Source organism: Ciconia boyciana, chromosome 4 (genome assembly GCF_034638445.1).
Source record: "Ciconia boyciana chromosome 4, ASM3463844v1, whole genome shotgun sequence".
NCBI classification, from domain to species: domain Eukaryota; kingdom Metazoa; phylum Chordata; class Aves; order Ciconiiformes; family Ciconiidae; genus Ciconia; species Ciconia boyciana.
Genome location: NC_132937.1, coordinates 14,721,855 through 14,747,364, shown reverse-complemented (window position 1 = coordinate 14,747,364; position 25,510 = coordinate 14,721,855). Strand labels below are relative to the sequence as shown.

Here is a 25,510-nt window from a genome sequence, read left to right as displayed (position 1 = left end):
CACTCTAGTATTCAGCCTCATAGCTTGATTCTCTCAACAGGAGCCATCTTCTCATGCCAAAAAGCATTAACACATTGTCATCAACCAAATTCACTAAGGGTTAAGTGAACTTAGTCTTTTCAACCCTTCCCATGCTAAGTAAAAGCACTTCAGCATACATTTAATCTAATAAATTTTCTGTTGAGCCCCTGCTTGGGGAGGAGGGATAGGGAGAAGAAGAGAGAAAAAAAGCAGAAAAATAAAAAGTGGCTGGTGAAAGAGAAAAGCAAAGACAGGACAAGGAAAACTGACTGGATCAAAACCCATTGCACCTTGAACATCTGCCACTGTTCTCCAGACTTTGTCCCTGTCCTTTTTTTTTTTTTTAATTTTATTGGCTTTGAAGAATATTTGTATAAACGAATAAATGAAAAAAGAAATCTCCTTTTGTAGTGCACTAAGCCTTAATGCTCAAGATAAACTTGTAGAGCTTTTCATCTTGTCAATGCCTCTGACAAACCATTTCTGATGATTTTGAAACTCAAACTTTCTAAGCTGAACAAGCTGGCATGTGAACCCCTGCTAGCCTTCTGGATTTCTCTCCTTGGGCTGCACATCGGGATATGCCTGATATGGTTGTTTAGGCCAGAGAGCTGTCTGTGCTCCCTTGGGATAGGGAAAAAAAAAAGGCAAATCATATCGTTAGGTCTCTCCACCACATCAAACGTCAGACTGTGAGACTTTACAGGTCTGGCAAGAACATGAATCATACCAAACCAGCTTGAGTTTTTTTGCTTAGTATGAACACTGAAACCACTGGCATTTCCTTTTGCCGACTGCCTACAAAGTCATTTTCTGAGTTATCATAAGGCACTTAAATAACGAGGCTGTACTTGCAACAGCGTTTTGTTGGACTGTCAGTCAATCTGTACATAGTTGAGTTATTTTCTATTCTAAGGTAGCGTTGTAGGAATCGTCACTTGTCAGATATACGCTCTTACCAAGGCAGAAGAGAATACAGGAACTTGTCATTATCCTGGTTAGACTCATATAAAGAGCAAAATTCTTTGCTACCACTTTGCTCTGTCTGTTTTCAATGGAAAGCAAAGATACATTTCTTCCTGCAAGCGTAGATATGGCCCTGCAGAAGGCAACATCATTCCCCTAACCTGCTCCTCCATCTCTTCCACAGCGCTGAGGACCATGGAGAAGGGAGTGCCCGTCCTCATACTGCTGCTGAAATGCAGCAGCACTCTAATTTGGTTGTGCACACTGCTTGTTTTCTGCATGTACAAAGGAGACTTAAGTGATGAAAGCCTTTTGAAATTCTTGTTTGAAGAACAATATTTGGTGCACACACTCCAATTAAATTTTCTTCTTTAGCAATGATGTCTGACTGACTGTGGAGGTTACAGATTTTTTTTCCAAATGTGAGGATCTCCTCTTTTTTAATAGCTTTGCCTCAGCCACCTGAATTACCGTTGTAGCGTAGCTAACTGTTGGTAGAAACCCTTACAAACTGATCACTGCAGCTACTTAGTCTGTCAATGGGATCGCATTCTTCTATGACAGAAACAATCCTTACATTCAAAACACAGGTGGTTCCTCGGTCTGTAGTTTCCTAGTTAGCGCGCTATGAAATAGCATCCCAGTTAGATGCTGTGAAATTAGTATAATGCAAAATACTACACAAAACCTGAAATAATTGCTTCAGCTGGAATCTGAAGAAAAATCCATACCTGGCTAACTCATCTGTGGAGTGGTACGTGCCTATCAACTTGGATTTAATTCAGAATATAGTATATTATGGTGGCTTTTAAAAAGCTCTGAGCATTGGCGTAATCCTCTTCCCAGTGCAGCAGGATGACCTAGTGGCTGAGACACTACCCTAAAATACAGAATACATTACTTTTGTAGAAACATTATGATTCAGGATCAAGTGAGATCTATCCAGTTACCAGAAAGGTAACAAGCCACACAATTGCTTTTCAAAAACTAAATGCTTTTTAATAAAATATGTTCACCTTAAAACCCGGGCATACAGCTAGTTTAAACAAAAAGTGTTGCTAACCATCTACAAACATGTTATTTCAAGAAAAGGCAGACTCAGTTATTGGTCAGCTTCAAACAATTAAAAGTTACCAGAGATTATTGCTCAGTAATTAAAGTTTTTCGAAGCTGATGGGCAGAACCAACCATCTGTTTTTCAACAATGGTGTTGCAGATGAAGAATCTGGGACCCAAATGAAGAAATCCAGGAGCTACAGAGAAGATTTTTACCTGTAACTGACTATACCAAAAAAATAATTTATAAGAAGAATGAGCTCCATAAAAGACAGAGAAGTGGGACTGAATTCCCGTATTGCATATATGTTATCTGGAGAGCTCTACGCTCTTATAATTAGTGATTAAAACATTTGTAAAGGCTTAAAAGTTTTCAAAACAGGAAAAAACAAGCAGAAAGCCAAGGACAGCATTTGGATGAGACAATGGAGAAATGTTGCAAGAGCTGATAAAATGCTGTGTGCTTTTGTTGCTCTGTATCACCAGTATCAAGCTACGGCCCCTCTGCATCTAGACATGGCATCACGACAGATAAAAATAAGGTTACAAAAACATTTCGCAGTTGAAGAGAAGTTTATCACCCTGTGTATTAACTTTCAGACCATCTGAACACAGCTGAAACACTGAACATGTATGGGCAAGACAAGGACTACCATATCATCCACAGCAACCTTGTAAGACTCTTTTTTTGACTGAATTAGCTGTTATATGAAAATAAAAGCCAGATATTGATTTTGGGGGGACAGGTAGACAATTTTCAATCTATTAAACAGTACATTTAAAGGAAAGAGGAGTTAAAAGTAATGGCATTTTCCTGTTGCTTACACTGACAAATTCAATGTGGCATTCACATTTAAAACTATTCCAGTATTCCTTTACAAAACAGGGCTCAGCTGCCTCTGTTGGTACTGATGAGTACCAGTCCTCCCCCTCCTTTTTTTTGTTTATGCCCACAGAAATAATTATACCCATCATTAAAAGAAACTTGGAAGCTAAAGCTTGGTACCAAATTTTTGAGACTGAAATCATGCCTACAAAAAGGATGGGAATGTAGGCACAGTACTAACGTTACTGCAGGTAATCCTAGGTAACAACCTCATGGTTCCTTCTCAGAATAGGAATTAAATGTGGTAGTTTTTTTGCAAAGATTTTCATTTTTAAGGCAAAAAGCCAGATGCTTGATCATGTTCTAGTTGCACAAGGAACAAACCAGGCAGCGACAGCTACAAGAGATCCAGGTACAGTTCTGGGTAGTCTGGGTCTCTTTTGTTAAAATAAAAAGGAACAAACAAGTGATAATGCCAGAGAAAAGAGAATGGAAACAAGCTGAGAGGATGCAGAGGAAAACACAACGACCACAGGAATGAGAACATTATCTGGAGAAAAATAATTTGAGTTTGATAAACACTAACAAGGAACACACAAATGTGCAAAGCCAAGGCAAACTATGGGCAGAGCTGGATGTTCTCGTCTCTGACCATCCTGGAATACTGTTGCTTTCCTTACTGCAATATAATTAATAATTAGCATGACATCCTCCTGGGCAAAGATTTCCAGAGAATTCAATATTTACTGCTGGAAAGACACTGATGTGTAAAAACAGTTGAAAAGTATATGGCTTATAAAAAATCAGAGAAGTCAAGCAGCCTAAATGCCAAACCCTGGGCAGGTGCTCACAGTTCAGTTCCTTACAGGCATGGTTACCCACCAAAAAATAAAGCAGTTGAATCACTGTCAGTGGGGTATGCAAGATCTCAGTGTCACCAAAAACCTGCTTAATTTATAGTACCCATCTTCTGTTTCCTACATTGGAACATTCTGAGTGGTCATCCTTTTAATTTAATTTGACATTAAATTAATTCTAATTTTTATAATAATAGAGAACTGGTTAAAAAAGTTCTATTAGGAATGAATGCAAATCTCAAGCCTCTAAATGTTAATAATTTTTAGGAGAAAAGGGAAGACATGTCCATGTGTCATTCAGGTTAACTTTGCTTAACCATCCCTCATGCCTTGTACTGTCTAATAAAAACTGAAACAAAATTATTCTGTTGTTTTATTTTCTCCTATGTTAGTTTATATGGAAAATAATTGTCATTTGAAAATCAGAATTTCAGTCACTTGTGATGTTATGAAGAGACATTTCTATGCAAGGGTGGACATGAGGCTGTCTTTCACGATGCAATAAGCTTTGTATTAAATTTCAGAGAAAGGAACACTTTTTTTTAAGATTTCTGGTAGTCTTGCTGAAGCCATTTTCTCTGTGATTGCAGCCTGAGATCTCAGCAGCCTGATGTTCACTTCAGCCAGCCTTCGGCTGTCACACGAGATGTGTTCTCACCGCAGAGCTGATTCGAGTGCTCCTGTCCCCGCTTCGGCTCCGAGCTGCACAGAAGCCCCTTGCTTGAGCCTGGCTCATCTTTTGACCCTCGGTCCTGGGTACAGGCTATAAGCTGAGCACTGTCCCATTTCTGGGTGGTACCTGAGGTATTTCATAGCACGGATGCAAGCTGGATGGTGATAGATTTCTTAATGACATTTTGCATTTTTGAGCATTTACCCAGAAAGATGGCAAAGATCTGCTGGACACTCAGCTACAGCATCCCATTGCAGCCATGCAACCTGAGCTGGGTTAACTGTTCAATTGCCAGACACCAGTTACCAGCAGTGAGAGTACAGCTGATTTCAAGGAAATATTGAAGTCTTGATTTCAGGGTGAGGAATGAAATAATTACAGTTTTCTTTAGGCTAAAAATTTAGCCTTTCAATACTTAAGGGGGCTTATAAGAAAGATGGAGACAGACTTTTTAGTAGGGCCTGTAGCGATAGGACAAGGGGCAATGGTTTTAAACTAAAAGAGGGGAGATTCAGACTGGACAGAAGGAAGAAAAGTTTTACATTGAGTGTGGTGAGGCACTGGAACAGGTTGCCCAGAGAGGTGGTAGATGCCCCATCCCTGGAAACATTCAAGGTCAGGTTGGACGGGGCTCTGAGCAACCTGATCTAGTTGAAGATGTCCCTGCTCATTGCCGGGGAGTTGGACTAGATGACCTTTAAAGGTCCCTTCCAACCCAAACCATTCTATGATTCTATTCTATGATTCTAAAAAGCATTAGTACACAAACTTAAGTCTCATCTTGTGTCCACACGATGTATTATAATATGATTACATATTTATTTATTGCAAGCTAGAATTCACTGAAATGCAACAATTTTTTTTTGTCCTTTTTACCTGGATGTATAGTAATTTGCAATCCAAAGCAACAAATAATTGTAAGCCTAACCAGGTCTACTTTGCAACTTTTTTAAAAATCAGAGATCTAACAGCGCACCTTTTCCTTCATGGCAAGATCCGTACGAATGATGCTATGCAGTATACAACAATATGGATATACATCTAGGACACTACTGCCTACTAAAAAAGCCCCATTTCTCACCGTGCCTTCACATTGCAGCAATTTTCCAGCCAACTGATACTTTCAGATAAATAACTGCTAGAGGTTTCTGCCTGTTGAAATGGCACGACAACAAATGCTATCAAAAAGGCAGTTATACAGTTAGCACAATCTGAGCAGGAAGAAGCTTATCTGCCTAAAAAACCAAAACCCGAGCAGGGATGGGTAATGCAATACGCTACAACTGCACAGTGGAAATAGGGTAAAAAACAGGAAAGGCACACTGTATTGAAGTCTTAATCCAAAGAAACCTGATGAAATAAAGTGGAAATGTCACCTATAATAGCAAAAGAAATACATGATGGAAATGCAGGCTGACAAAAAAACATGTCCAAACACAATTCTGAACTTACTGCTTGTGACAAAGAACGGCTTTTAGTGAGCAGTATCTTGCTGCCAGTAATAGGATGCCTTGGCATTTGAATTTTCAAAAGTGTAAATTTTTTTACGTTGAAGCTCGGTGGCTTTAGTTCACAATTACTGACACTGCAGGCCCCTCTCCAGCGGAGCGAGGAGTGCATATAGTATGAAAAAGCTGTAAAGAAGCTACCTAAAGGAGCTTTAGCTTGAGATGCTTTAATAGTTTCCTTCCTAACAACTCCACAATTCAAAGCAGCAAAACCATCTCTGACTTCCCGCTTTCCCAGCTAGCTCTGACTGCCCCCTCAAGGTCATTTGCTCCCTTTGCCTCTCTGTGCAAGCCCAGTCCTCCTCTCCCAGCCAGGTAGTGTGGAGGAAGAGTCAGAGGAAGGTGCAGCAAGCAGCGGGTACAGCACTCTGCGTACCAGGCAGGGCTGCATCACGTTTGTGTTGCTGCATCCATGTGGTGGGGACCACCCATCCTCAGATCTGAGGCTGAAGGCTACCATATGGATAAGGGAACAGACAGAGGAAAAGTGAGAGTGAAGGTTGCACAGGCAACCTTAATTATGGCCTTTCTTCATTCTGAGCCCTTAACTGTGACGCCTCACTATAATTCTTCACATTAATATTTTCAGTGAGTTCCTCCTCCCCCACCCCAGTAGAATTTGTAAACATGAAACATAAAACCTTGACTGATCAACTACTTCCTTCATGACGCAGATAATGACTTTAAAGGCAATTTTGTCAGCAATGGAAAACAAAAGGATACTCACGCCATATACTTAACACATACCCAAAAGACTAAGAATGCCAAATTAACCCCAAACAGACAGCTCCTGCCATTCTTCTTTTTACCAGGGAGAAACAAGGAGGAAAAATTTGGTAAACTGTTGCAGATCCATCAGCTGCATCCACAAAAAGCCTCGATGAACAGACAGCTTCATTCACTTTCCATTACATTTTTTTCAGCTAGCTTCATAGATACTAAGGAATACTTCAAATTATTATGGTTTTGGATGTTGACTAGTTAGCTCTTCCATGCCTGGCTGTAACACAGCTATTATAAACCCCAGGGTGATGTACTCTTTTGTATGGAATAGACAAGTTGACACTCCAGGGAATTTCACCTTGATAACATAATTCAACAGCATGCACAATTATAATGATGTAAACTTCCCTTTCCTCTTTACAGGGGAATTTCTACAGTTAAGTAGTTTCAAATAATTTACTTTATTTTTAGTTACTTTAAGAGAAGCATATGTATCTTGTTTGTATTAGCTTTGGGGAGCTTCCAAGAGAGCTGTCTGAATTTCCTACATTTTCAGCAGAAAATAAAACCTTCAACAAAATAAACTCGCTCTGCCAAAGGATTGGAAGAGAGGAGGGGAAAGAAGGAAGCGCACAAGAAAGCTGCTCTTACATTTAATGAGCAAACGAACTTCAAAGGCAGGCCTTTGGTGACAGGAATCTTATCTTCATCTATTTTACTGGCATATATTCTTTGGCTGTTCTATGTCAAACCCAGATAACTTTTTGCCAGAATGCTGAACTGTGGGAAAGTAGGTATTAAGTGAAAAATTGCAGGGCTTATGGTGAATATAACCTCAAAAACTAACCCCGGCGCCTCTGATCACTGCTTAGAAATGAAAGTAGAGCTGTCACACCGGAGCAAAGTCTGTTGCCAGACACTTTACTAAATAAACCTACCATCCTGACACTCGCTATCATTGCCTTCCTGAATAACCGAGTAAGCTGAAAGAGCAGGTTTTCAGCAACGTCTCACCATTTTGTCAAGCCAGCCCATGCGGTAATGCAGCATTTCCCAAGAGAAACACAACGCTTTCAGCCCGTATCAAGACGCAAACCTCCAGGACAGCCTGTGACAAGGTTACACTAAAGGAAATGCCGTGGTGGTGTGTCCTGTCCCAGAGAAAACAGCCTGGGAGCAGCCTGCTCCAAGGGAAAACATGCCAAACAACACCTACCAAGGTAGCAAACCCAACTGCTTCCATACTCCAACAACCTGTTTGCCACAGGGTTTGACTTCAACAGCTACGGACCAAGAAAATACAAAGCTGTTTCTGAGGACATGTATATATCCGAGTGAAGGTGCAGATACCTTATTGGTACTTCTCACGCAACTTCACCATACCGTGTTTATTATTTGGCCAACCTACAATTAATCCACAACTCATCTCCTGGTCACACCTTCACCTCTTCTTCCATCCATGCCATTGCTATCTTTGAAATTCCAGTCCTAAAACACTTCACGTTGAAACACTTTAATTTATCCCTATCCCCCTACAAAGTCAGGTTCCCAAATCAATCAAAAATTTCTAGACATTGGCCTCAGTTCCCTCAGTGATTTACTGATTCTTGGTGATGTTTCACTCCCGTAGTCCTGGGCCCATTTTACTTGTTTACTGAGGATTTTATAATTGGGAAATCTGTTTGGTTTATTTAATTCTTGTACTGCATATCCCTGTATGAAACTAATAGTGGCATGGGAAGTTAATTGGCAAACAGTTTTAGCAGAGTAACTCCTTCACTGAATGAACAGTGAAGTATATTCTCTCTTTTTAGAGAGGATCTCTTCTGACAGCATGGCAAAACTTCAGGAGGAGGGACAGACATTGACTCCACCTGACAGTCTGTCTTTTAGGGAGATGTGACCTAAGGGCGTCTCACTTTCCGGGGGAATGCTACACCTACTAAGCTCTTCTATAAGTAGGGCTCCTCTGCTTTAAAAGGAAAGAACAGCAGCCATCTGGACCCAAAAGGATGGAGAGGCACCTAAGTGCAGGAGAGGTGCAGACTTTGGCATTTTTGTGAGACTGGGATTCAGTATCATGACTGCAGAAGGTGTTCAGTTCCAGAGAACAGGACTTCAGATAGTCCCCCTCTTTAGCATTTCATCCCAGTGTCCCGGCTTTTCCAAACTCCATTCTTGGGAACCTCCTATCTAATTCAAGTGCTGAATTCCACCCTGGAAAGCAAAGGGGTGACAAGTCTCCTTTCTCCAGTAATTTCCTAAGATGGAAAAATGGCAAATCAAATCAAATCAAATGATTTTTCACCCCAACTGGCTTAGAAAAAGTAAATTACTATGAAAGGCGTTTACTCAAGGTCAAGCTTCAGAGGCCGGTCTAAGCCCACCAAGAAGCTCCAGCATAAGGGGATCCACCACAGTGCCCAAAATACCTGACTGTCACCAGCTAGGGAATCCAACACTGTCCATGCAAGAAGACAGTATTTCCAACACTGCAAGAACATGGTATTTCCAACACTGTCCTTGCAAGAACACAGTATTTCCAAACCACATGCAACCATGACAACAAAACGCAACTTGTATTTAGTAGAACTAAAACCAATCATTTTATAAGGTCCCACAAAATCTGGCAGGCAACTGTTGCTAGGAAAATGACAATGTTCATACTAAGAAAATTAAAGTTAAAACTCTGAATCTGTATTTTTCTCAAATCATGCTTGAAATAATAATGAAGTTTTCTTGCTGTTGAAAGGAAATGGAGAATTCTCCATGCGTCCTTGAAACTAAGCAGTATTCTCTAGAGGTATGGGAAGATTTTGTTTAGTTTGACTCGTAGAACAGGAAAGGACAAGTTCCATACGCAACCCCAACTCCACCAGACAAAGGTAAATAGATCATCATGATACAGGCTTTAACTTAACAGAACCTGTCTACCTTGAGTAGAGTTCAAGGACTTTAAAGACGTTACTCAAGTGAAAAAGTTTCTGACTCCAGCACTACACATGCAGCTTAGCTGTAAAATGTCACCAGCAAAACTGTTTGGAGGTGTTATGCAGTAATTACTGCTACATGAACTGAAACTTCAACACTTCCTAATTTTTTTTTTTTTTAAATTGCATGGCAGGTCTTATATAACACTCACAAAGTTTCACATTTTTGTATTTAATATGTAAATGCTACTTAATGACATCTCTAGACCTAAATGTCTATTCCTTAAAGATGACTTTTGATGAACCTCTTTGAAGCAAGTGATCCTCCAAAAAGGAACAAGCTTAACACTTTTTCCAGGAGGGTACAGTTGCTAACATATGCACTGATGTTTCTGTTTTAGTATGTACCTATGTCCAGATTTAAGAATCCTTATCATATCTTTAATGCTTGTTTGGAATGGGTTCTTATCCTTTTTATCCTATGTGATGTTTAACTGAAGTATAGAAGCCCTTATTTCTACCATGAAGAAAAATAAGATGGAAAAACATTACATCTTGCAAAAAGACAGAAAAAAGACCAATTAGCAATTTAAACCAAACAGTTTTTTTCATATTTTCCCTTCACATCTCCCAAACTTTTCTCCATACAGTACACCACAGTTACAGGAATGTAATTTATCCACCAGTTCCTTATAGCCCCAGCATCATCTCTGACTATATTATCAACTATTTTCTTCACCCTTGGTATTATATTTGGCAGTAACAACTATGATACTCGTTGCAAAATATATATACACCTAAGAGCATATTTCCAATGAACCAACTGCTCTCATTCAAGAAAATCACTCAGTCCTACAGATTTTGCAGACCCATCTTCAGTGTCTAAGCAATTTCAGTTGAGAAAGTATCAAAACTAACTGAATAAATACCAATCCCGCACTAAAGTTGTCGACTGCACAGAAGCTGAATTCAGAAGTTCTCCACTGGTTCCTCACTGACTGGATACTGTGGTTCAACGTCTTTGCCATGTCTCTTGAAAACTATTATTGCCTTGGGACTATGACAGTTGTCTTCCACTGAAAGTACCACCCTGAATAATTTTGACCCTACTTAAGAGAAGAAACATCACAACCAAGACTGTGGAATCTAAGTCCTCAATAAGCAACACAGACTGCGTCAAGTTTCCATAATTTCCATACTATCCAAGCAGAAGATCTTCTGATGACACACAGGATGTCAGTGAGAAAAGTCAGTGCTACTCTCCACACACTCAGCAGCCAAAAAAGTTCTGTATTCTTGCCCTGAGGGTGAAAATTGCTATTGAAATTTCTGCGGGAGACATAAGAAAGTCAGAAGGAGTTCGCAGGGCAGACATTTCACATCAGTACCATTTGGGGAATGTCAAGGAGGCAAGGGAAGCGGTGTTTCTGCTGAGGCCACCCAGCATTCCTCCCATGGCTCAGCAGTGTAAGACTCCTGCTTTGCTCAAACAAGAAAAATCACTGCAAAGGTAAACTGAGTTAAATAAGACATTAAAAGAAAATCACCATAAAATAAAATAAAACTGTAGGTGGCCTCCTGACGATATTAGCCATCTTTAATAATAATAATGATAATAATAATGGTTGATTTAGCTGGTTGCCATTCATACAGAAGGTAACAGTGTGCACACAGAAAACTTTTGATGATAGTGCAGTATTCTTTGCATGTTGTAGCTCCTTAAATACTAGCACTGCATATGTATGCAGTGCATGATAAAAAATGTCAGGTCCCAGATAACAGACACTTGTTAAGGGATTACAATACAAGATTCCCAAACTGTTCTGAGCAGGAATATGCTGCTTTACAGCCATCGTTTTACCCCAGAGCTGAAGATAAATCATGGAGAGTGCTTTTATTTCTTCTGATATATTAAGATATAGCAACATGGTTAGGAAAGTAATTCAGAAATACAACTCTTCATGAGACCATTTGGCATACATACTCTACTAATTCTTTCAGTGGTGTTAAATATTTTGAAAATTAAAGGGGATAGATAAACAAAGATGTGAGAAACCTACCATATTAAAAGGAAAAACTGCATTATTGATCTTTGAAGTGGTTTGCAGCCTAAAGGATCTATAGGTAAGCCCTTTTATAATATGATAAAGTAAAAGAAAATGTTTTTGTTTTCTTCTTACCTTACCACCTCTTCAAAACTAGTCACTGCCACTAGTAGTATCATTTATTCTATTAAGATGGGCCTGAAAAACCACCATAACCAAGTTTCAAGAACTGCTCTCAACAGGTTGGATAAAATGCAAGTAGGAAGGAGATGAGAAACAGCCTTTTGAGAGCTGCTAGTAGGCAAACCAAATAAATGGAGTAACTTTTAGATTAAATGTTGTTTTTACTACATTCCATCTTATTTTTCAAGTGCGTTCCCCTGGACACTGCATTAATTCTGATAAACACAGAAGCTGATGACCACTGTTCCGCTTCCTGCCGAGTGGTCTGGAAGCACACAGCAGCCGTAGCCTGAATGCCAAAAAAAGGACCTTCAACTGAGATTCGGAAAACCCAAAACTCACAGAAAATAATTCTGGAAGCCTGTGTACACAGGTACCTATTCCAAAATGAACTATAAGCAACAGACAACATTTTTTCAAATGCTGAAGAAAAGCACTCTTGATAGAAATATGGAAAAAATTACATTATCCAAACAAATAAAATTTGCTGAAATATTTACGAAGTCTCATCTGTTTTGGGACAAAACATAATTTTGTACAGTCTGGTTCATAAAGTGCAGCAGTGACAGACATGGGTAAGATGAGAGATGACTGTGTTTGAAAGACAGAGAAACTCTTGTGTATATTGTACATCCATCCTGGAGTCAGTCAACTGTTCCTCACCAAAATCCTGTAAGCAATTATGATTGTTTACCTATAAATTAAGCTAAGTTTTCTAATGAATTCTAATTAACAGAGTCCACCACATGGTCAGATGGTTAATTTATTGTGGAAAAAATAATTTTATATTTCAGAAAAATTCAATGAAGCTTTTTCCCATAGGAATGTGACATGACTCTTCCTATCATCTCAATTTATCAAAATCTAAAAGATTAGTGTGGGAATGGGAAAACTTGTCATTATTTGTTCAGATAATTTTTTTTCTCTGCATTGAGTAAGCATCTGATTTCTTTGCAAGCGCCATGGATAAGTTGCTCAAGAGTAGCTTAAAGACCTGCCTTTAGGAACTGCAACATCCATTCTCTTTGCAGTTTATCCAAAGGGAAGAGATTTCTTAAGACTTTGATTCCTATTGCAATGAAAAAATTAAATCTAACCTGTAATGTTACAATCCATCTTCTTTTCTCTCAAATAGGACAGCTGTTTTTTGTTATTAACAGTTTCTTTAAGGTCAAGAGTTTGGGTTAGCACACACACAAATGCTGGAGTGGAACAGCCTCTGTACATGCTGTACGCACTTGATATCAAGAAAAATGCAGCAGAACACAGTGTCTTTAAAGAAGATGTCATATACTGCAGTAGCAGACCACAGCTCACTCAGCTTGGGCTCAAGACTAAATATGTACAAGAGCAGTTCTGGAAAACCTCCATCACATTCCAGTAACTTCTGAAGGACAATTAAAAAAAAAAATCTTACTCGTCTCAACTTTGTTTCAGAGCAGTGTAGGCAATCACAGACATCTCCCAACAGCATTAGGGATAAGAATATAGCAGGATTAAATAATGGGAATATATTAGAGTCTTGTCTTGTTATGAATGTTTTAAAAGATACTTCCCTGAAATGGCTTTATGTTTGGTATGTCACTGCCGGAAAACAGACGTAGAATATGACTATCAGTTTTTTGTTTTGTTTTTTTGAATTTCTTTCCCCCTTGAAAAACACTAGAAAATTTTACATTGGTATAAATCAAGGGGAAAAAAAAAAAAAGAGTATTTATTTATATGTTAGTCCAAAACCCCTCCTGCTGTTGCTTTAAAATTAAAGCTGCAGGGTTACACCCTCAAAAGCCAGACATCAGACTGAAAACATAGGCTTCCCTTTATCCCAAGGTATATGTGTTAAGATACAATTTAATTACAAGTTCACATAACTATCATCACAGAGTCCTTTAGCCATCATGTCTGTATCTAACTTACAGCATGTTAAGAATCGATACTTTTTCTCCATTTTCTGGGTTATTGTTCCTGTAATTAACCAATTCTTTGGAAGAATTCCTATTTACAAAAAACAATTTAGTGTATGAAACTTGCAATGTATTCCTCTATCTCTCTTAGTTCCTAAACTACAAAGAAATGAGAAACTTAAGAGAAATCGCTGGTTACATGAAAGGGAAATAAAAGTTTATCTTTTCAATTCTGCCTGTGAAAAACATTAGGGTGACTTCATAGAATTCAATAAACATGAAAAACAGAGATTCTTCTAAATTTCTATTTCTTCTAAATATACTCTTCACATGTTTTGACAGGTTTCCCACAAAGTTATTTCACAGAGAACAAGAATCTACCACTGTCAATAGGGATAAACAAAATTAAAATTCTCTATCCTACATTTCTTTAATGCTGCTTTTCAGGCCAGGTGATGAGGAAATCAGTTTTCAGTAAGCGGCTTATTTTGCTCCATGTGTTGCTTCTTACTAGCAGCAGGAGAGGAACCAGGGTACTTTTGGTTTTGCATTTCTGCCTATATCAATTATTTTCTTTCTCCAAACCTTTTTCTTTTTCATTTCATACCAAGACTGTCTTTCAATCTTATTTGACTCATTCCCTTTAAAATATTCTCCTTTCCTTCATCCCCATCATTCGGTCCCCTGGCCACCCACAATGCCAATTAACTGCAGTTAATTTGCATGACATTATAGGTAATATTAACAACAGCCATTAGTGGGAGAATTGCCCTCAGCGAGACAGTGTGATATGTTGTTCAGGGAAATAATACCTCTCCAAGAAGATAAATTGTAAGTTGATGGGACCATCCTTCTGTAACTTGGACACAACTGGAAAAAATGTGGCTCTGGCAAAAAAGGTCCCGTTTTGACTTCTTCATGTTTCAGTTCAGACAGATTTGAGCAGCAATTTGACAAATGAACAATTTCCTGCATGATTTTATCCACAGTCTGAAGCACACTATCTTCCTCTTATCATATTTTTCAAAATCACTAAGTCTTGATTTACCTTAATTTTTCTTATTTTCTCTGGCTGTCTTTCCAATTCCAAATCATAGATATCTGCAATGAAGGAATCTAAAGATCTGTTATGCTATTTTATTTAATAACTATTTACTACCCTTTGATATAAATGGATTGATTTTTTTTAAACAACAACTAAAAGAGTTCCCAGACCTCACTGGTTAGTCCATAAGTGTCCCTGTAAAATATGAAGAAGTTGGAAATAAAAAGTGCAAGATCAAAAAGTTCTCATGTTTCACCAATATCTCATATAGAAAAAGTAGCGTAAAAAGATTCCAATTCCAATTAAGTATTTAGTACCAAACAGCCTAAAAGGGTCTGAACAGACTTCCTTCTGCATCCATTTCCTTTACTTTATATGGCTGCATGTTTAAAAAAAGAATTACTGAGATGTTTATAACATATGGTAACATACTTCTGGTTTTTAAGCACTACATTTTTCAATAAAAACCTTGCTTTAGGAACACAAAAAGTTTGTTTTACTACATTGTTGAAATAGCAGTTACAAAAATAAATCCTACTCTTTGGAGAGCTACTGCACTGGGTTTTTCTGTTTGTCTCTGGAGGTTTGACAAATCACAACCATCCAGAGCAATCAACTTGCCCTGAAAAGCTCTGAACAACCCACTCATGTGAAGGAGGCCACATGATACTGTCTAAAGACCAAATCAGCAAAGAAGGATGCTTCGGAAGATCAGTACTGTTATTTTTTCATCCAAGCACTTCAAAATTTGTCATTAGTTTGAACTGAGCAAATGTTGGCTTACAAGGCAGTAATAAACAGCATTCACAGAGAGGCTTGTGGAGGCTTTTTAATATCTCACATATTCTATCTACAGCTTATGCTGTACCACACCTCAGGCCCTTCTAAATCCCTGGTATTGCATCAGGCTTACAGCTCTCTCAAATACAACACAAGTAGATGCACAATAGAAAAATCAGCGTACAAAATTCTACTGCTTAATTTGGGGAGGTGTGAAGGGACCCTGAGATAGTGCTCATCCATTTCTGAAACAAGCTCTCACAACGTCCTTAGGTTAATAATCTTCTCTTTTAAGGACACTTGTTTAAGTGGTCTTATCAAAAACATGTCTTTTGAGTACGATAACGCAAACAAATACCATCATTTATACCCTTCACTGCAAAATAATGACAATGCCCTAAACCTATATAACTATTAAAGGAGGAAAATAAGTAAAAAATTATGATGTTCATGTTTGGCTTTCTTCAAATGTGTGTAATGACCAAAATAACAGGCTTTTAAAAAGATTTTAGTAGCTGTTTGTATTGCTCATGTCAGAAGTTCTTCCCACTTCTTCCAATTTGTTCTCATGTCTCGTAAATCTGAGGAATGAAAGATTTTCAATCAGATGATCATAAGATGCTGCTGCCACACTAAATGTTATTTAAAAAAAAAAAGATAGTAATTTTCACCCTTATTTTCCAAAATATTGAAAATTTCTAAGTGAAATAAGGCTTAATGCCATCTATATAACACAAATACCAGACACCAATGAGACTTTTGTGGAACTCCTGAACGATGAAAGAACAACATCTTTTTGAAGAACATCATCTTAATGTTCTTCAATATATTTGTCCAAAAATCCTTCAACCACAAGCATATTATTAAAGACACAATAATACAAACAGTAAATAACTATTACTCCTTCATACTAATACACAGAAGTTTAAATAGACTGAACTTCACCGACATCTTTATCACAGAATTTTAGGATAGTATGTTCTTTCTGTTTAGGAATAATTTATGCAGCATTTTGTCATGAAAGTGTCCAATTCATTTCAAGGAAAGAACTGATTAAGAATTCAGACAGAACTGCAGAATTTGGCTATCACTCAATACAAAAGCTTGCTTTAGATTTGGGTTAGGTTGGTTATTTTAGTCTATTCTGAAATTGCTATTTTTTAATGATATAAAAATAGGGGGATTAGGTAAGAGTAATATTCTTTAAACTAAAATATAATTCATCTGAAGGAGGGTATGACTAATATTTATAAAATGTATTTATAGGCCTCTGGCTCAATACTGGAGTGGAGACAGGCATACCCAAGAATAACCTGATATTGCAAATGTCGCTTCTGCTCATGAGCCATCAACTCAGAGTAATCAAAAATAAGGTAATTTAGTGCAAAACAAGGTGATTCTCCTACTAAATGCAACTTCAATTGCTATAATCCACATACCATACATTAAAATACCACATACCACATTACCAAATACCACATACCATAACATTAAAATAGTATATTGGTTTACCATATACTACCTTCAGTAAACAACATCCTAAAAAAAATTTCTTGTATAATCATATTTTAAGTTTATTATAGTAGACAACAAAAGGATCTAAAAATTCACACACAAAAATGACCTTTTCTTAAGACTATTAACAATACATGGCCAATGCAATCAAAAAATCTTACCAAGTTACTTAGTCACATTAAAAAAATTGAAGAAAATATAGGCAAAAAGAGTATTGAAGAGATCTAGGCAGTGCTTTTGGTGAAAAGTAGGTGGCTTCTGAGTTTTGAAGAAACATTATGACAAAATAAACTACCTTAGCTCTCCTCCCCCCAGTATTTGTCAAATATGGACATATCTCAATTAGGAGTCTTGATTTAATTTGATGAAAATTTCCCATGCTGTCAATGGTATATTCAATTCTACAGCTAAACAACTCGTACACATTTTGTATGTTCAGAGCAGTTACCACTAAGCAGTATTTTTACAGACTACCAGCTAAACAACATTAATTGCATCATGCTATCTCTATTATGGCTGACCAGTTTATTTGGAAGTGGGTTTAATTTCATTTCTGCATCATTACTAAAGTCATCAGATGATAGCAGGGAAGACTTCCTATTTCTTCACGATAGCACGCATTTATAGGAAAACACTTATGTCTGGTGGCAGAGTTCTGCATTAAACCAGTTCTTTAGATAATTAAAAAAATTAGATAGAGCTGCAGCATATCTAATGTAATATTAGATATGTAAGCAGAGAGCATATTATAGGACCCCAAAACATCACAACATTTATTTACAGTTCAAATATTGTTCACATTGATAGTGAATGAAATACTTGTTTGCTACATGCTGGATAGGCTAATAATGTTAACTTTTTTGCATGTCATCCTTCACAAAAATATGTCAGCATCACAAGATCTCATAACTTTACCTGAAGTACCTAAATTATTACATGAAAAAACTCTAGTTAGTGCCATGAAAGGGACAGAACAGGATTTATATGACAATGTAATGGAAGACAAAAATAATGGACAAAAGATTTTAGTCTACAGCTGTTAATATTACAGATTTCTAGAACATTAATTTTGCTTTAGTTGTTTAGCAAGGCCATAACTAAACTGTATATACTGAAAATAAGGCTGACTTCAGTCTTTTGGATCTATAGTACTATCACCTTCCATCCATTGTAATGTAACTGAATCCAGAAAATTTATAGATTTTAGATTTGTTTCATTACATTTAAAAGACAGCTAATACTGCAGTTCATAGACCTTATTTTACCTACTCTTTAGCAATCCCAAATTTCTAAGATAAATATGGAGTCCTTACTTATAAAAGACAATTTCTTCCTAGGGAGTAAATGAAATAGGGGAACCTTTTAACATCTACCCATGTACAGGAGGGAGATTAGGTTGGTTCTCTGTTAGAGAAACTAAAATGAAGGACTGTTTATGAAGTACTTGCAGCTTTGAATATAATCAACTGTAATAACAAGATACAAGTTACAAAAAAATTTCTTTTTGTTGAAACCACTTTTGTAATACTGCTTTTTAATAACCCTCATAATGGCTGAATTAGAAGGACGCCAACTGAAGTCATTGATCCCACATAAAACAAACATTGCTTTTTCTTCTTAGCTTTGTTTTACAAGCTACATTATTTCCAGATGATGCTTGAGGGGCCTAGGAGTTTCAAGAATTAGATGCTTAAATAGACAGCTGCTTTCTATTTACCATAGAAATCAAGGATAAATCAAAGAAGAATCTAAATATTGGACTTCATTTAGCCCATTATGGAGCACAAAGTGAGAAGGAAAAGAAAAAAGAAATCTAGAAATCTCATCACCCAAATGCAAAGTTTAATTCTCATTATTAAGATGAGAGAAAAACTCATTGACATTCGCAGAATTCCAAGCCTCCATGTAACATCAGCTCCACACAGCAGGTAGATTTAACTGGATTGGTAAGGAGCCAGGAAAAGAGTCAGCTCTGATTGGGAACTCTCCCAGTACCACCAGGCTTTTACTGCAGACTTTATATATATCTCTCTCCATATATACATATATATATACACATACACACAGAGCTCACTGCATTCATATTCTTCACATTTTTCCCTTTGGATTGCCAATGTACATTTATTTCTATACATGAACTAACACAGAAACAGCAGATTTTGGACAGAGGGTTAAAGGATGTCTCTTCATAGATTCACAGGAGTACTTTTGTAAATATGAAAAGTCTAACACTACACTACATTGTTTCTATCACTGACAAAATTCTTCCACCATCAAAGTGCTGGTTAAGTGACAGTCCTATATATGAAAGAACTGAGGATATCAGCACTAAGTGGGATTATTCTTAGAATTTTTCCTAACACGTTTAAGCTTCATCTGGATAAAACAATGCATTTTTTAATAGCCAAAATTTAGAAGGTAAAAAAAGTTAAACTGAAGTGAATTTTAGAATTTTTCCTATGTGGCTAGTAATCATCTTACCTACACTATTTTCTGTTCATATTATTCCATTAAAGCAACTGAAGGCTATTGGTAAAATCCCCACGGATGGCAGAGAGAAGAACTCCCAGCAGACAGCAGCGTGGGGTGCTCAGAACCGTGACCCCTACCCTGGGTGTTTAGTGATTCTCAAAATGTGCTCCAAGGAGTTTTCATTTAACTACTAAGCCTTCACGCCCACCACCAGTAAACAAGAGTTTGGGCTCCTACTGCCATAAAATCCCTTGTCCCTGTGTTGCATTAGATGATGTGGAAATAAATTTAGAAAACCAAATCAAAAGCTATGTATCCAAATACAGACTCAAGTGATGATGCATGCCAAACTATTTGAATCTAAAACTATTCCTACATTTGATTTTCATTTTCCTCAATTTTTGCATTAAGCAATTTTTTTTTTATTACATCAGCAAGAGAATTCTGAACCTGTGACATGAGCTTGCCAAAATTCAAAATTTACTCTCTTCTTCTCCATCCCCTCCCTTCCCAGAAACAGTTAAGGAGAATCTCTTGTTACCAGCTGTAGTATAACAAGCATTGAAGTGCTCGAAAATCATACACAATACCATGAAATCTATAAAAAGCAACCATTTGTGTAGATGGTAGCTCCAACAACAGGTCTTATGTGCTACTTTCCAAGAAAAGTTAGCAAGCCTCCAGTTATGTTGTTAAGTATCTATGATTTAACAAATTACATTAGGCTGTAATAAAATTACAAAGAAAATAATTGATAAGTTTACTTAAGTAATTTGTCTTGATTTGAACTGAAAGAAGCAAAATTCTAAATTATTTTATTACCAGTTCTCTTGTTTGTTAAAAATTTTGGAAAATGTGCTTTCAATGAATGCAAGAAAGCAATAAAAAACCTAAGTGGATTTTTCCCATTTCTTCAAGCCTGGAGATAGGACAACTTGACCAAAGTGTGGTATTTCAAAACAGGTCATTGCTACTATGAAAATAATGCTTAATAATAAAGCTTATTAAACAATTAGTAAACGAAGTAGCATGAAAATTGGTCTAACCAAAGATCCTGTCTTTGAGGTGATGGTTTGATGACAGGGGGTTCTTCTCTCCTCCCTGCTGCCTTCTCCATCCTGCTCCTGAATCCCACAATATTGACTAAAGTTTTATTAGGAAAGGACCAGAAAACTGGTCCAACCTTAATAAACAAAACAACTTGCTCTTTTCTTTTTTAAAGCTCAGAAAACCTCAACAAGAACAATATAAAACCCAGCTGGGTCAGTTCCTTATTCTAGTTCACAGCAAAATACCTGCAGCTTTCTTGGTACACTAGAGACCTAACAGTAGTCTGCAGCAGATACTCACAAAAAACCCATAAGAAACATAGTAAAGGAGGATCCCAGTATATTCTTACCACCATCAATAACCAGCAGCTTGGGGACTGTATATTAGGTCAAAAACTTAGAGTAGAAACAGTACTACTGCTTGAGCACTCAGAAATTAAGAGATGCCTATCTCATCCAATCTCTATTTGTTGCCTTTGTGTGTGTGTTACAGCACAGGCACATTGTGCCACCGCGCTCAAAGCCACAGCATCTCTCCATCATACGATGTTCACAACAGACGGGGCTCAATTGAAGATCACTGATGCTGCCTTTTTCCTTCCATATACTTCCTGGCCCTAAGAAGGAACACACAGCATTTACCATAATTTGTTTTTTGAAGTCTAGTACTCACAAATGAGTAGAAAGGCTCAAGACAAGACCATAAGCAACACCTAGAATAATTTTATGTACAATTTAACCCTTGTGACCTAGGTACTGTGCAAATTCACTTTTGGATTGCAGAACACAGTAAGAAAAAAATAATTTATAAGTGAAAAGTGAATTAAAAATAATGAGAAATGCATTTTAAAAACACGTTTGGTCTAAATGAAACCTGTGAAGAGAATAGCTTACTCAGCAATCCTCTTCCTCTCTAGATATAAACCTGGGCAATCTCATCCCTTTCTTTAGCTCCATGCTGGCATACAGTGGTACAATGGGCTTCAGGACTTCAGGCACTTAAGTCATCTCAGTTCCTAGATTCTTCGCTCTTCTGACAGACAACACAAACATGGACTTTCAGAAGCAGAGTATGCTGAAGTAAATGAAATCTGGCATCAACTTTTATTTAGTCAACTGCCTATGCCTCAGATTGAGCTGGAACATGAGCAATTCGGAGGAAAAAAAAAAGCCATGCATAGAAGTATACATTCTTCTTTGAAAATACAGGCAATGAACTTCAGTGATTTTACTCTCCCTTACAGCAATTTTTCCAAATGCTGTCCTTCTCCCCTCCCTCCCTAGATCATACCAACAAAAAAAGGGAAGAAATTCAGTGAAGTATCTAAGTTTCTGGGCTGCACTCCAGAGTGCTTCCCCAAGACTGCTCCATAAACTGCATTTCTCAGCTGTCTCCATCTGTAAGGGGATAACTATGTTCAGTGAGCACCTTGGGTCTTTCCTTAGCTGCAGTATATAGTTTGCATCCAGTAAGTTAAAAAGAAGTCCAAAAATCTAGAAAATAGTTTTCAAGCACCAAATTCATGCACACACTGAAATATATACACATATATACCCCCACATATATGTAAATATATGCCTGTGTGTGTGCACATATATATTTATTTACATATGCCCTTCTACAAGCATGTGTGTATCATGCTGTTTTCTTTGCTCTGAACAGTAGGGATGGTAATTTGTTTGTCTAGGGAAGAAAATACAAGGGTGTCTTTTCATAAATCATTGAGTGGTTTGGGTTGGAAGGGATCTTTAAAGGTCATCTAGTCCAACGCCCTGCAATGAGCAGGGACATCTTCAACTAAGTATCAATATCCTCCTTCTGACAACAGGCCACATACAACTGTAGTCCCTGCATCAGAGTTATAAGTTAGTGTTAAAAGTTTCAGCCCTATTTCCTGAGCATCTGAAGATGCTTGACAGTTACTTAACCAAGACCACACAATGTCTCAGAGGTTAGTTTCAAAATACACAGCCTTTAGCAGCAATTCCAGCTTATGGAGCCCCTGTACCCATAAACCCTGTCCCAAGCACTCACTCCAACCCCTCTGGGCTGCATGCTATGCAGAACTATCTCATAATACGATATGGTATGGTGTTATGGTGTCCTGGTTTCGGCTGGGATAATTTTCTTCCTAGTAGCTGGTATAGTGCTGTGTTTTGGATTTAGGATGAGAATAATGTGATAACACACTGATGTTTTAGTTGTTGCCAAGCAGTGCTTATACTAAATCAAGGACTTTTCAGCTTCCCATGCCCTGCCAGGTGCACAAGAAGCTGGGAGGAGGCACAGCCAGGACAGCTGACCCCAACTGGCCAAAGGGCTATTCCATACCATATGACATCATGCCCAGTATATAAACTGGGGGGAGTTGGCTGGGGAGCAGCAATCGCTGCTCGGGGACGGGCTGGACATCAGTCAGTGGGTGGTGAGCAATTGCATTGTGCATCACTTGTTTTGTACATTCTTTTATCATTATTATTATTTTCTCTTCCTCTGCTGTCCTATTAAACTGTCTTTATCTCAACCCACGGGTTTTAATGTTTTTTTCCCAATTCTCTCCCCCATCCCACGGAGGGGGGAGGGAGGGTGAGTAAGCAGCTGTGTGGTGCTTAGTTGCTGACTGGGTTTAAACCACGACATATGGTATGATATATCTCAGGTATGAAAAGCCATCACCTCCACCAAAGCAGCCTCCCTTTGCCCTGGAAGTCAACTGAAGCACCATAGCTCTCCAGGACAGCTCAAGAAACAGCCAGAAGACCACAGGAGGAATTTGAACATGGAGCAGTGTAATTGCTTAAGCTGGAACTGGGCATGACACCAGGGTTAATCACCTCTGACAAATAGAGCCCAAAGAGCATTATCAATCACAACACTCAGAAACGTTCAATGCATCCAAAATACTGCAGTCCTCACAACCGTGGAAGCCCCTACACGATGAGCCCCTATTGCTCAAGAAACAATCCCATGGGAAAGGGCCATCAAATCCTCTCCAAGGTGTTTGAAGTCTCGGCGGCTTTCAGTTGTTCATGCCCATGCAGACAAAAGACCTTTATCCAGCTTGTGTATCACCTTATCAGGCAAACAGAAGTGGGATCTCCTGCTCTTTAACCACAAACTAACTTGAGGGGGTTCTTGCTGAAATGTTTCAAGTTCCAAAAATTAAAGGTCAGATAGCAACTTCTGGGATATAAATCCAAAGCCCTAAAATCACAGGTGTCATAAGGACACCTTTACATGAATGAGGGCATGGTAAAGCAGCAGAAATACACAGGAAAAACCTGCAAGTGATTCATTTGCTCTATAAACCTGCGTGTCTCTGAACAACAAAATGCCTGTAGTTTGTATGGTACATGTCAACAATAATAACTAAAAGATGCAGGTTAAGAAACCTGGTTAGTTAAATTAAATTTAAGTCATTAAACTATTATATCAAATTATCTGTTTAGATACTTTTATACTTAATGTTAGAGTAATACGATAGTAAAGTCTCAGACAGGCATGTCCTGGAACATGTATTAACACTGAAAATAAGAGTTGTTACATTTGCATCCTCAAAAATCCAGAGCAACTGATAAATCAACTTTTTTTTTACACAGTATTGCAGTGAGAGTTCAAATGAGTACAAACCAAAGATACTTCAGTAGTACAAAGATATTATTCAAGTCCTTGGAAGATGTCTCTTTCTTGTACCAAAACGAGAGATTTTCCAACAAGCCATGCAATTAAATTACAAAATTGTTGCCTATTTGTGGATATTGGCTCAGTAAACTGAAGGGGACTGTATGGATCCATCTGTTCAGAACATACCAATTTACCCCATGACGGCAGTACTCCCCCAAAGGCTCAGTGGGAATTGTTCACTGAGAATCATCTGTAGGCATTTTAACATACTGTGGATGCCAAAGCCCCGTTCTTAAAAATAATGTTTTTAACTGTATGATTTAAATATCCTGAAATACAAATGGCTTGAGAATTGCAAGTTAACAGTGTACAGTAAGTCTCTTAGCTATGAATAGCTGTGGTTTTGTTTTGCCATTTGTAAGTATACTTTTTTTTTTTTTTTTAAAGACATTTCAGACATGACATCATTCATACAGGTTCCTGTATTTTGGTCTTGGTGGTTGCTTAGCTGTCACACATTTTGATAAATCTTTGCAGATTTAGGGATGTACCGCTTCTATTTTGAAGCGCCTACTAAAACATTAAGTTAGATAACTCACATAATCAGGAAGCGGAGAGTCATTTGAACCGAGGGAACCTCTTAAGGACTGCGTGGCTTGCTCCAGCACTTTGTTGTGTTTTTTAGACAACAAAGAAAATAAACTGCAGGGGAAAAAAAGAAAAAATATTAAAATAACATCACAATAATGTCCTGAAATAGTTAGACTATCCAGTCAGAAGAGATGTTTTATTATACACACAAACTTGAATAAAGAGATTTTTAGAATGCAACGCACAAGGTATAGAGTATTTTTTTATTTATTTAACATCTGGGCTAAGCAACAACAGAATTTGAATCACAAATATTCTATACAATAAACGATGTGAAGAACATCATATGTTCATGGTTAAATTCTTAAAAGTCAAACTGTAACAGAAAGAATGGTATACATGCAATTTCAGTTCATAACTAGTATGTGTTCACTAAAATGCAATTTTTAAGTGCAGCACCTCAAACAATATATTGCAATATATCCTTAAGCATCTTGTGCATTATTTATTTCAATAACCTAATTGCTTAGTGTCATGGTTTCTGCTGGGATAGAGTTAATTTTCTTCCTAGGAGCTGGTATAGTGCTGTGTTTTGGATTTAGTATGAGAATAATATTGATAACACACTGATGTTTTGGCTGTTGCCAAGTGGTGTTTACACTGGGCAAGGACTTTTCAGCTTCCCCTGCTCTGCCAGGTGCACAAGAAGCTGGGAGGGGACACAGCCAGGATAGTTGATCC

The 25,510-nt window shown here is 37.7% G+C and overlaps 1 protein-coding gene across 5 annotated transcripts in view; it reads right to left on the bottom strand.

Moving 5' to 3' along the window:
• The window catches only part of DYM (dymeclin), a 279,208-nt gene that overhangs the window by 45,969 nt on the left and 207,729 nt on the right, over window positions 1-25,510 (bottom strand). For all 5 annotated transcript variants that reach the window (XM_072858890.1, XM_072858886.1, XM_072858891.1 and 2 more), the window contains one exon: window positions 24,778-24,880. In XM_072858890.1, coding sequence (XP_072714991.1) covers window positions 24,778-24,880 — 103 coding nt within the window. The remainder of the gene's footprint in view (window positions 1-24,777; window positions 24,881-25,510) is intronic.